The sequence below is a fragment of the Triticum aestivum genome, chromosome 1B, assembly GCF_018294505.1.
Source record: "Triticum aestivum cultivar Chinese Spring chromosome 1B, IWGSC CS RefSeq v2.1, whole genome shotgun sequence".
In the NCBI taxonomy this organism is placed as follows: domain Eukaryota; kingdom Viridiplantae; phylum Streptophyta; class Magnoliopsida; order Poales; family Poaceae; genus Triticum; species Triticum aestivum.
In genome coordinates, this window is record NC_057795.1 from 451,136,991 (window position 1) to 451,148,032 (window position 11,042).

Sequence of the window (11,042 nt, forward strand, 5' to 3'; positions counted from 1 at the left end):
ATAGAGGGGAGAGGCCAGGAGGTGCCCCAAGTAGGACCGAATCCTACTTGGGTTCCTCCTAGCTAGGCCGGTGCCCCCTCCTTATTTACCGGAGGGGGAAGGAAAGAGGAGGGAGGAGGGAAGGAAGGAGGAGGCCGAACCCCCCTTTCATTCTCCCTTCCCCTCTTTCCTTCTGCTCTCGTTTGGCCCATATGGGGGGCGCACCAGACCCTGGTGGCTGGTGTGTTTCCCCTCTTGGCCCATTAGACCCATATCTTTTGTCAGGGGTGCCCGGAACCCCTTCTGGTGACCCGATATGTACCCGGTACCCTTCGTAACACTTCCGGTGTCCGAATACTACCATCCTATATATCAATATATACCTCTCAACCATTTAGAGACTCCTTGTCATGTCCATGATCCCATGCAGGACTCCGAACAACATTCAGTCACCAAATCACATAATTCATATAATACAATATCATCATCGAACATTAAGCGTGCGGACCCTACGAGTTCGAGAACTATGTGGACATTACCGAAACACCTCTCTGGTAAATAACCAATAGCAGAACCTGGATGTCCATATTGGCTCCTGCATATTCTACGAAGATCTTTATTGGTCGAACCGTTATGACAACATACGTTATTCCCTTTGTCTGTCGGTATGTTACTTACCCGAGATTCGATCGTCGGTATCTTCATACCTAGTTCAATCTCGTTACCGGCAAGTCTCTTTACACGTTCCGTAATACATCACCTCGTGACTAACTCCTTAGTCGTTTGCTTGCAAGCTTATGATGTGTATTACCGAGATGGCCCAGAGATACCTCTCCGATACTCGGAGCGAGAAATTCTAATTTTGATATATGTCAACTCAACAAACACCTTTGAAGATACCTGTAGAGCAAATTTATAATCACCCAGTTATGTTGTGACGTTTGATAGCACACAAGGCATTCCTCCGGTATCCGGGAGTTGCATAATCTCATAGTCGAAGGAATATGCATTTGACATGAAGAAAGCAATAGCAATAAAACTGAACAATCATGATGCTAAGCTAACGGGTGGGTCCTATTCATCACATCGTTCTCTTAAAGATGCGATCCCGTTATCAAATGACAACTCATGTCCATGGTTAGGAAACCTTAACCATCTTTGATCAACGAGCTAGTCAAGTAGAGGCTCACTAGGGACATAGTGTCTGTCTATGTATTCACACATGTATTTAGGTTTCTGATCTAACATGAATAATAAGCATTTATCATGAATAAGGAAATATAAAATAACAACTTTATTATTGCCTCTAGGGCATATTTCCTTCAAGAACAACTCCGCCGGAGCCCTAGATTGGTTCTGCCCAAGTTCTGCCTCGAGACGGCGGCGCTTCATCCCGAAAGCTTCCTCCTGATTTTTCCAGGTCAAAACACACCATATAGCAGAAGATGGGCACCGAAGGCCTGCCATGGGGCCCACAAGGTAGGGAGGCGCGCCCCCACCCTTGTGGCTGGCTGGTGGCCCTTCTCTGGTGCTTTCTTCGCCCAATATTTTTTATATATTCCAAAATAATTCTCCATGAAGTTTCAGGAATTTTGGAGTTGTGCAGAATAGGTCTCCAATATTTGCTCCTTTTTCAGTCTAGAATTCCAGTTGTCGGCATTCTCCCTCTTCATGTAAACCTTGTAAAATAAGGGAGAAAATGCATAAGTATTGTACCATAATGTGTAATAACAACTCATAATGCAATAAATATATGTGTAAAAGCATGATGCAAAATGGACGTATCAGGGAGGAGCCCTATCCGCCGCCACCACATCCAAAATGAAGAAGAGGAGAACCGAAGAAACTTTGGAGATCTTCTTAGTTTTGGTCCTTTCATCTCCATCATCATCTCATCCTTCACTATTGTAAGAGGAATTCCAAGTTGTGCGAACAAATTGTAACTCTATTCATTCTCATCTGGAGATCAAGACTATTTGAATTATCCATTTCATCTTATTGTGGATCTCCATGGTATTATCGATATGGTTATCATGGGTTTTATCTCCGGTGTGACTGGTTTATCTCTTATGATGCGTGAGTAATCCCCCATAGGCATGGGAGATGTAGGTGAGTGGTAAGATTCATTTGTGCCTGATCTATATGTCATCATGTGTACTCGTAGTCTTATGATTTGTCCAGTAAGTTGTTATATTGTAGTGAACCCTATGCGTGTTGTCCAATTTAAGGGCGCATGCAACACGATCTCAAGACCTACACAGGGAACACATATTGTTTAGGAATATGTGACCTCTGATATGACAGGTGGAGATATCTATGAGGACCGAACACAATATGAGATAATAGTGATCCATGAAACCTAATGCTTGGTTCCGGTCCAAGGACCTTAATTGTGGAGAAGACCACTCCGTGGCAATGACAAAGCAGGACCATAAAATGAAATGAGCGAGGAGGAGTTTCATAACCTTAGTGTGATCCGCCTACAGAACACACATATCAAATACTATGAGTATAATACAAGGTAATTGGTATTAGCGTCACACTCGCACACTTGATATATTTATATACTTACCATGAGCTGAATTCTCTTCGTGCCTAATCTCTCGATTGCAAGAAACACAACTCTACTTTCCCGTTTATTTATGTTATTTACTTTTAAGAGTTTTTACCACTGCTACTTCAAACCTTTTATCCTTGTCATTCTGGTTTATTCGTCCAATAGGACAGTAACAATATTTGCAGAAGCTCAACCAGTTACTTCACACAAGAACTGTGACACCTTATGTGTGACAGAAGTGCCAATATAAATACTCTCCCCTGCTCTTTGTTGGGGCGATAACTAATTGGGATACTTCCTCGAAAGTGCTACATAACCATGTTTGGCTTGCAGGCACCAGTTGGTAATAAGTCGGCTGTCAGTTTTGACGAGTCAATGGTGCTGACATATGGGCCTAGAATATGTTGACGTGGTTGCTTACATGTGGGTCTGGACGTCGCTGATGTGGGTGCTTACAAGTGGGGCCATGACTCTGATGACGGCTGCAATTTCCGGCACTGGTACTGTCACCGGTTCTAGATGGCGCCAAATTGTGCATGGTTTCAATTTGTAGGCGAGTTTGAATTTAAATTACATTTTTTTTGAAATTTAACATTGCCATCGTAACTTATATTAAGAATGAGACTTGGCATCTGTCACAGCACTGGCCCACATATTAAAATGAGCATCCAAATGACATATTATCAAGCATGAGAAATAAGACATGCGAGAAAGTATCACGACGAATAATAGTACACCATCAGCAGTGACTTCCTTAACAGATGACTAAGAATTGCCTTCATTTCTTATTGCTTCTTTTGAAACGCTCAGATTTTCTGTCCCGATCCATCTTGAAAATTTCTATTTCTTGATGCTGCTTCAATTTGAGCTCTTCGATTTCTTGCTTCTGTGCACAAAGTACTGCATTCTGATCTTCTTTAAGAGTGGCAATCGCTGCTTTTGTGTCTGACTCTTGTGTTGTAACCTTCGCTTCTAGCTCTCGGATGCATTATTCAAAGGATGAATCATGTGATCAAACGCCGAAGCTTGAAAGTAACATGTCGAAGGAGCACTTTTCCTCTGTGGTACGTGTTGCGATCTGCATCATGATTGAAAGTGTTGTTTATGCACCGTTAGTAAATTACAATATGATGGCTCGCACAATACTTTTGAAATGAAAACATTAGAATCATCGCACGCTATGTGCAAAAGAAGGGGGGAAAGAGGTCAAAATTTTGAGGTTCGAAGGATGTAGAAAAACTTGTTGAGCATCCAACGCTTTTGTTTTGCATGATCAAGTCACTATGGATCAAGATAAAATTCTACAAACAGCGAAGGATGGACGACATATCCTCCGATTGAATGACCTCCAACGCGCCCGGACATTGCCGTGGACATTGCATGATGTACATTTGCGTTGAAGATGCCCTAGCTAGGTTGAGCAGGCACGTGCAGCCGCGTTACTTTCTGGAACACAATGCACTATTGCCCGTACTCATCAACTGTCGGCAATCATCACCAGTAACAAGTGACAATAGAATAACAAGCGCAGTTAGGAGGATTCCGGTGAGAAACCATTTAAACACGAAACTGCAACGTACAAGAAAATAATGCCATCGCCCGTTCTAATGAGTGCCGCCGGTCTTCATAAACGCAACGACTCCGAGCCTCACTCAGTGCCCCGGTCGGCCAGTCCCCACTGGAAAGCGCAGCACCGCGTTCCTCTTCCTCCCATGGCCGCCGTCCTCCTCCTCCTCCTAGCCCTCGCGCTCCCCGCCGCCACCAACGCGCTCACCGCCGACGGCCTGGCGCTGCTCTCCTTCAGGGCCGCCGTCCTGCAGGACCCCACGGGGGCCCTCGCCGACTGGAACGCCTCCGATGCCGACCCCTGCTCCTGGAACGGCGTCGCCTGCGACGACGCCGGCGTCCGCCGGGTCGTCGCGCTCTCCCTTCCCAGGAAGGACCTCGTCGCCGCCCTACCGGCGTCCCCGCTCCCGGACTCCCTCCGCCACCTCAACCTCCGCGGCAACCGCCTCTACGGCACCCTGCCGCCCGCGCTCCTCGCCGGCGCCGCGGGGCTCCAGAGCCTCGTCCTCTACGGGAACGAGCTCTACGGGCCCGTCCCCGCGGAGCTCGGGGACCTCCCCTACCTCCAAATCTTGGACCTCTCCTCCAACGCCCTCAACGGCTCTCTCCCCGGGTCGATCCTGAAATGCAGGCGCCTCCGCAGGCTGTCCCTCGGCCGGAACAACCTCACGGGCCCGATCCCGCCGGGGTTTGGCCGGGAGCTCTCGGCGCTGGAGGAGCTCAATCTGTCCTACAACCGGTTCTCCGGCGCCGTCCCGGATGACATCGGGAACCTGTCCAGGCTCGAGGGGACGGTGGACCTGTCGCACAATGACTTCTCCGGGCCGATTCCGGCGAGCCTGGGGAAATTGCCGGAGAAGGTCTACATTGATCTCTCCTATAACAATTTGTCAGGGCCGATTCCGCAGAATGGGGCGCTTGAGAACCGTGGCCCCACGGCGTTCTTGGGCAACCTAGGGCTTTGTGGGCCGCCGCTCGAGAACCCGTGCTCGCCGCCATCGTCCAACCCGTCTGTTCCAAAGGATGGGGAGTCCGGTGCCGGGGGCAACGGGAGTGGGAGGAGCAAGGGGTTGGGGAAGGGTGACATTGTGGCCATTGTTCTGGCTGATGTGGCAGGGATCTTGATCATTGCCCTGGTGTTCTTCTACTGCTATTGGAAGAGAGTTTCCCCCAAGGAGAAGGGACATGGTGCGGCTACGGGCTCGAAAGAGTCGAGGTCTGGTTGTTTTAGCAGGGACGAGCCGGAGACTCCATCAGAGCAGCACGACCTCGTGCTGTTGGACCAGAAACTGAGGTTTGATCTCGATGAGCTGCTCAAGGCATCAGCTTTTGTGCTCGGGAAGAGTGGGATCGGGATTGTGTACAAGGTAGTTCTTGAGGATGGGCTCACCATGGCGGTGAGGCGGCTTGGCGAGGGGGGATTGCAAAGGTTTAAGGAGTTTCAGAGTGAGGTTGAGGCCATTGGCAAGGTCCGGCATCCCAACGTTGTTGCCTTGAGGGCCTACTACTGGTCGTTTGATGAGAAGTTGCTGATATATGATTACATCTCAAATGGCAGCCTCTCTTCAGCAATTCATGGTATGTGTTATCAACTGAATCGAGCTCTCTAATGCCTAGTTTACATCATGTTGACCAGTGATAGTAATATGTTTGATGAGAAGTTACTGATGTAATGCACTTCAACACTAATTAGTTTTGCCTTTGTGATACGATTTTTGTTGTTAATGACGAAGCTATTACCTGGAGTTCAAGTGATATCTCTAGAATGCTCTTTCAGTCCATGTAAATTGTTTTGATACAATATTGTCTCATTGGTACTCTCATGTTGAAGTTTGACTTTATTCATTTATTTCTAAAAATATTGTTTTGAGAGGTAATCTACTTCTTTCTGATGTACTGCCTCTTATATTTACGTACAGAGGGAGTAATTCTTTGCTAGCAAAGGTTACTAGAGTACATCCTCACTGCGTAGTAGAACCTCTGTATTTATTTCAGGCTAGCGTTGCATTGACTGATTTGTTACTTTCAGGTAAACCTGGGACAATGACATTCACACCATTGACATGGAATGCACGTCTAAAGATCATGAAAGGAGTCGCGAATGGGATGTCTTTCTTGCATGAATTTAGTCCCAAGAAGTATGTACACGGGGACTTGAGGCCGAACAATGTCCTTCTTGGAACGAACATGGAACCGTATATTTCAGATTTCGGCCTCGGACGACTAGCAAACATTGCTGGTGGAGCAGCACCTTCTTCGCAGTCAGATAGGATTGGCGTCGAAAAGGATCAGAGTCTGCAGCCAGATTCCTCAGTGAGCCCTCTTGTGAGCAAAGAAGGTTCATGCTACCAAGCACCAGAAGCGTTGAAAACATTGAAACCGTCGCAGAAGTGGGATGTCTACTCCTATGGTGTGATCTTGCTCGAAATGATTACTGGTAGATCGCCCGTCGCTCTCTTGGAAACTATGCAGATGGATCTTGTCCAGTGGGTCCAGTTCTGTATACAAGATAAGAAACCATCCGCTGATGTGCTTGACCCTTTCCTCGCCAGGGACTCGGAACAGGAAGGTGAGATGATTGCTGTACTCAAAGTCGCTCTCGCTTGCGTTCATGCTAATCCCGAGCGAAGACCGGTGATGAGAAATGTCACAGAAACCTTGGAGCGCCTGAGCGCTTCAGTTTCAAGCTAGAAAAACACCACCACGAAAGGGCGGCGATATGGTTGCAGAAAACATGTGATGGTTGTAAGAAGGTTAGGGGAACACCCAGTGACATTTAGTTAACCATGTAAAATTATCATTTTCAGGACCTTTAACAAGTTAGGTACCTACCATGTGTTAGCTTTTCTTCTTCTTTGGGAGCAGAGCATGTAGTATCTGTTAGTATTTGCTAGTACTCTGTGTGAGAAGGAATTCTGTGCACAGCTGCAGTTAACTCAGTCGATGAATGTACCACGTGGTTGATCAGTTGAAGACTTGCAATGAAATCCCTTTCCTGATTGTTGTCTATCCTTGCAGTGAATATCAGGTGCAACAATTGCTCATGTTGCAGACAACTTGGCAGCTCCTCAATTGCAAATAGTGCACGAAAAAAGGAAGCATGATATTTTTGTTCCTCAATTGCAAATATAAGTCTATCCTTGTATGATAGGCATGGACGCATGTCAGGCATGTCCCCAATTGCAAGTATCATGTTACTCAGATATCACAACCCTTTTGTGTGTGTGTGTGTTGGGGGGGAGTGTTGAGTACTTTTGGTTCCTCAGATATCACAAGCCTTGGTATTATCATTAGAAAAATGATCCCTTTGAAATATCATGTATGTATGTTGCCTCTAGTGTTCTAAGGACCTCTCTGGTCTAAAGGATTTTCTATTCGGATTTTAGAGGGTTGTAATCCATAGGATTTTTGATTCATGGGATTGTTTGATATGTAGGATCCATCATTTTCATTACATTTGGAAAAACTTTCCATCAACTGAATTCTCTTGACAAAATCTTCTAATTTGATGCGAATTTACTTTTGTAGAATTCTACTCCCTCCGTTCCTAAATGTAAGTCTTTATAGAGATTCCACTAGGTAAAATGAATGAATCCACACTTAAAATGCATCTATATACATCCATATCTAGTTTATAGTGAAATCTGTACAAAGACTTATATTTAGGAACGGAGGGAGTAGTGGTCATGATAATGTCAAACCTGCGTTTTCTTCTTCCTATTTCAGCATCTTTTGAATTAGGTGAATTGAAGAAGCCCTAGAATTTTGCTTTGAATACTCGTACGGTCTCCAAAAAATAGTTTGCACAATTAATTTCTAATTGTGATGTATAATTGTATAATCTAAATAGTGTACATTTTTCAAACAAATTCTTGAGCACCAACCTACATATTCGTACATATATTAATAATCAAAGTTCAACAGCTTGATTATATTTTTGTTTTGCTGTGTGATTTTTGTGGATATATTAGCAACCAAAATATGAAAAAAATGATTGTATTTTATCGTCATCGTGTATATGCTTTTTGAACACCAGCCTACATTTTTTTAGCATCTAGGGACAACCTACATGTTTGTACAAATATTAGTTGTCAGATTTTCAAAAGCATCAAGCGGCCCGGCCCACTAATCACACCACGGGGATTTCTATTCTACACTGCCTTCGACCTTACCGGTCGGCCGAAGCATGACAGAGTCATCTGCCACGAGTGCGACGCCAGCGCGCGAATGCTCGCGGCCGCACCACCGCTCTTCGAAACTGCAGCGACTACCGGAGTGTGGTCGTCGTCGGCGTCAGCGAACCACGGGAGCCGGAGCGCGGCGGCCGCGTCCAACCGCTTGCTGGGGCTGCACGTGAGCAGCCCTTTCAAGACCTTGAACCCGTCCTCGGACAGCGTCTTCTCCGGGAACAGCTCGCGCAGCCTGCCACCGCGCCGAGCTTGCCGCCGCCACAGCTTCACCTCGGCGGCGAGGAACGAGAACGGCGACTTGAAGGCCTTAAGCGCCTTCTTCTTTTCTGGCACGCCGAGCACATCGAAGATCTTGTAGAGCTGGCCGGCCATGGTGTCCGCCCTCTCGAAGAGCACCTCGCCGGTGAGCATCTCGGCCATCACGCAGCCCAGAGACCACATGTCGACGCGCGTGTCGTAGTGCGGCTTCGGCAGCAGCATCTCCGGCGCCATGTACGACCTCGTTCCGGCGGCCAGGAACGCGCCGTCGGCGTTCTGCTCGACCATGGACATCGCCAGCCCGTGGTCGCAGATCTTGACGACGAGGTCATCACCGCCGCCGCCGTCGTGGACGACGAGGACGTTGGACGGCTTGATGTCGCGGTGGATGATGCGGTGCTCGTGCATGGCGTCCGCGCCGGCCAGCAACTGCCGCATGACGCCGCGCACCTCGCCCTCTGTGAACGGGCGGCCGAGGCGGCCCATGCGGTCGTAAACGACCTGGTCCAGGCTCGGGCCGACATACTCCATGACGATGGCGTAGTCGCTGGTGCCGGGCACGCGCGCGACGCCGCGGAGAGCGACGACGGAGGGGTGGCCGCCGCAGGCCGCCATGAAGCAGGCCTCTCGCAGGAGCTTGCCGACGAGCTGGTCGGAGCCGGGGCTGTGGCGCGTCGTCCAGCGGAGGCCCTTGAGGGCGACGGTCTGGCCGGTGGCGCGGTGGCGCGCCCTGAGGACGACGCCGAAGCGGCCCTCGCCGATCCTGCGCGTCTCCTGGTAGCTGCGTGAGCTGCCCATGCGCCGCCACTTCCTGGTGCTTCTCGGCGTCCCCTCCTCCGCGGCGGAGGCGACGTCGTGGATCATGGCGGAGATGGCGGCCACTCGCCTGGCGCTCAGGGTTTCCGATGCAACGGCGTGGTCGATGACGGCGCAGATGGAGGCGACCCGGGAGGCGATCGTTGTCACTGCGCCGTCATCCTTAGCCATGTCGCTAGCGGTGTCTGGATGGACTCAAGGAGTCTGGACCTAGCTACGAACTAATTACCCTAACTAGCAAGACGTTGAGAAGGGATTCGACCATTATATCCGATCTGACGAAGGTCGAGCCGGTTGCGATACAGACTCCGGAAGACCTGGCGAGTGGCGAGTGGCGTTATGTTGGTGCACCGACGTGCGCGTGGGTTTGCAGTGCAGAGGCCAGGAGCAGAAGGTCGGTTCGTTCGGTCTATGTTATCAAGAACATCTCTAGCCATTTCCTAAAAACATTTAATTGTTGTGGGGCATTGGTCCTATGAGACCTTAGCACGACGACTTCCCGACTGTCTACTATAATAAATTATGCCCGGCTCCGGCGAGGAAGGGACGATGACGACGGTACGTCTTCGGCTCGCTTCAGTGCTTATAGTCATCGCTAGATGGTCTAGGCATCTGGATTTAATTTTACTATTTTTGGTGTTCGTTGTACTGTCATGATTGAAGATGAATATATCGACAGTTTCCCGCAAAAAAAAACATCTCTAGCCTTTCCCCTAAAAACATTTTAATCCACTAACAAAATTGTTTAGGAAATTAACACACACAACTAGACTTTCTCATGTACTCTCTCCGTTTTTATTTACTCTGCATATCACAGTTCTTATTGTGCAACAATGAATTTTATATGTATCCTAGATTAAGTCTCAAACTAATATGTTATGAAAGCATATGTTCGAATAAAGTTTGTACGCAAACTTTTGAAGGAAAGGAATTTTTCAGGGGATTAAGTTTCGGGAGATAGGCTAGAAGATAAAGGTTTAATTCCACAAAAAAGGATAGGGGGTAGAATGGAGAATTAAGTTGTGGGGGATGAACTAGAGATGCTCTAAGAAACTCACATTTGGAATTCATCTCACCAATTCAGTCGTCCTGGCCCCGAACACCGGCTCTCCTTGTGCGCCAGGACAGACTCACCCTCACGTTTGCATCTACAGTGCCCGGCAGATAGACAGCAATGGAGCACAAACAACATACAGTACTCCCTCCGTCCGAAAATATTTGTCATCAAAATAGACAAAAAGAAATGTATCTAGAACTAAAATACATCTAGATACATCCCTTTTTATTTATTTTGATGACAAGTATTTCTGGACGGAGCGAGTACATGCTAAGGATATAGTTTAATCTCACGAGTCACAACTCTAAGGAGCAATCCAAAACAATTGCCCTATGTTTGTGATACAAATTCAGGAAGCTAGATTCAACTATTCGAGGTTTACATTCCAAATAACCTGAAGCGAAGACCCTGGCTGGAGGATGGATTTGGGCTCTGGCGACTCCCCTGGCGCCCCCGCGGGCGCCTCTGCCGCCCCCAGCTCCGCGTCGTCGGCGACCTCCCCCGCCCCCTCCCCGGCGGCCCTCCCCGTCGCTGACTCGACGCCGCCCTCCTCGCCGGTCGCCCCTTCTGCCGCCGCCCCGGCGACCCGATTCTGCTGGGCGGATTGCGCCGAGGACGC

The 11,042-nt window shown here is 48.3% G+C and overlaps 2 protein-coding genes across 2 annotated transcripts; one reads left to right on the forward strand and one right to left on the reverse strand.

The window, feature by feature from the left end:
• Positions 1-4,140: 4,140 nt before the first annotated feature.
• LOC123130834 (receptor protein kinase-like protein ZAR1) lies at positions 4,141-7,111 on the forward strand. Its single transcript, XM_044550639.1, has 2 exons — positions 4,141-5,680; positions 6,132-7,111. Exons 1-2 carry the CDS (start codon positions 4,144-4,146, stop codon positions 6,791-6,793), a joined length of 2,199 nt encoding a protein of 732 aa, XP_044406574.1. The 5' UTR covers positions 4,141-4,143; the 3' UTR covers positions 6,794-7,111.
• A 1,116-nt stretch (positions 7,112-8,227) lies between these two features.
• Positions 8,228-9,586, reverse strand: LOC123092536 (putative cyclin-dependent kinase F-2). The gene has a single exon (XM_044514336.1). The coding sequence runs from the start codon at positions 9,535-9,537 to the stop codon at positions 8,254-8,256; it is 1,284 nt and encodes a 427-aa protein (XP_044370271.1). The 5' UTR covers positions 9,538-9,586; the 3' UTR covers positions 8,228-8,253.
• Positions 9,587-11,042: the final 1,456 nt, after the last annotated feature.

Excerpts from the sequence above, each read along its gene's own strand:
- LOC123092536 (XM_044514336.1), bottom strand. The coding sequence starts at position 9,537 with ATGGCTAAGGATGACGGCGCAGTGACAACGATCGCCTCCCGGGTCGCC.
- LOC123130834 (XM_044550639.1), top strand. The coding sequence starts at position 4,144 with ATGAGTGCCGCCGGTCTTCATAAACGCAACGACTCCGAGCCTCACTCA. Across the intron at positions 5,681-6,131 it reads CCTCTCTTCAGCAATTCATG|GTAAACCTGGGACAATGACA; the intron begins GTATGTGTTATC and ends TGTTACTTTCAG.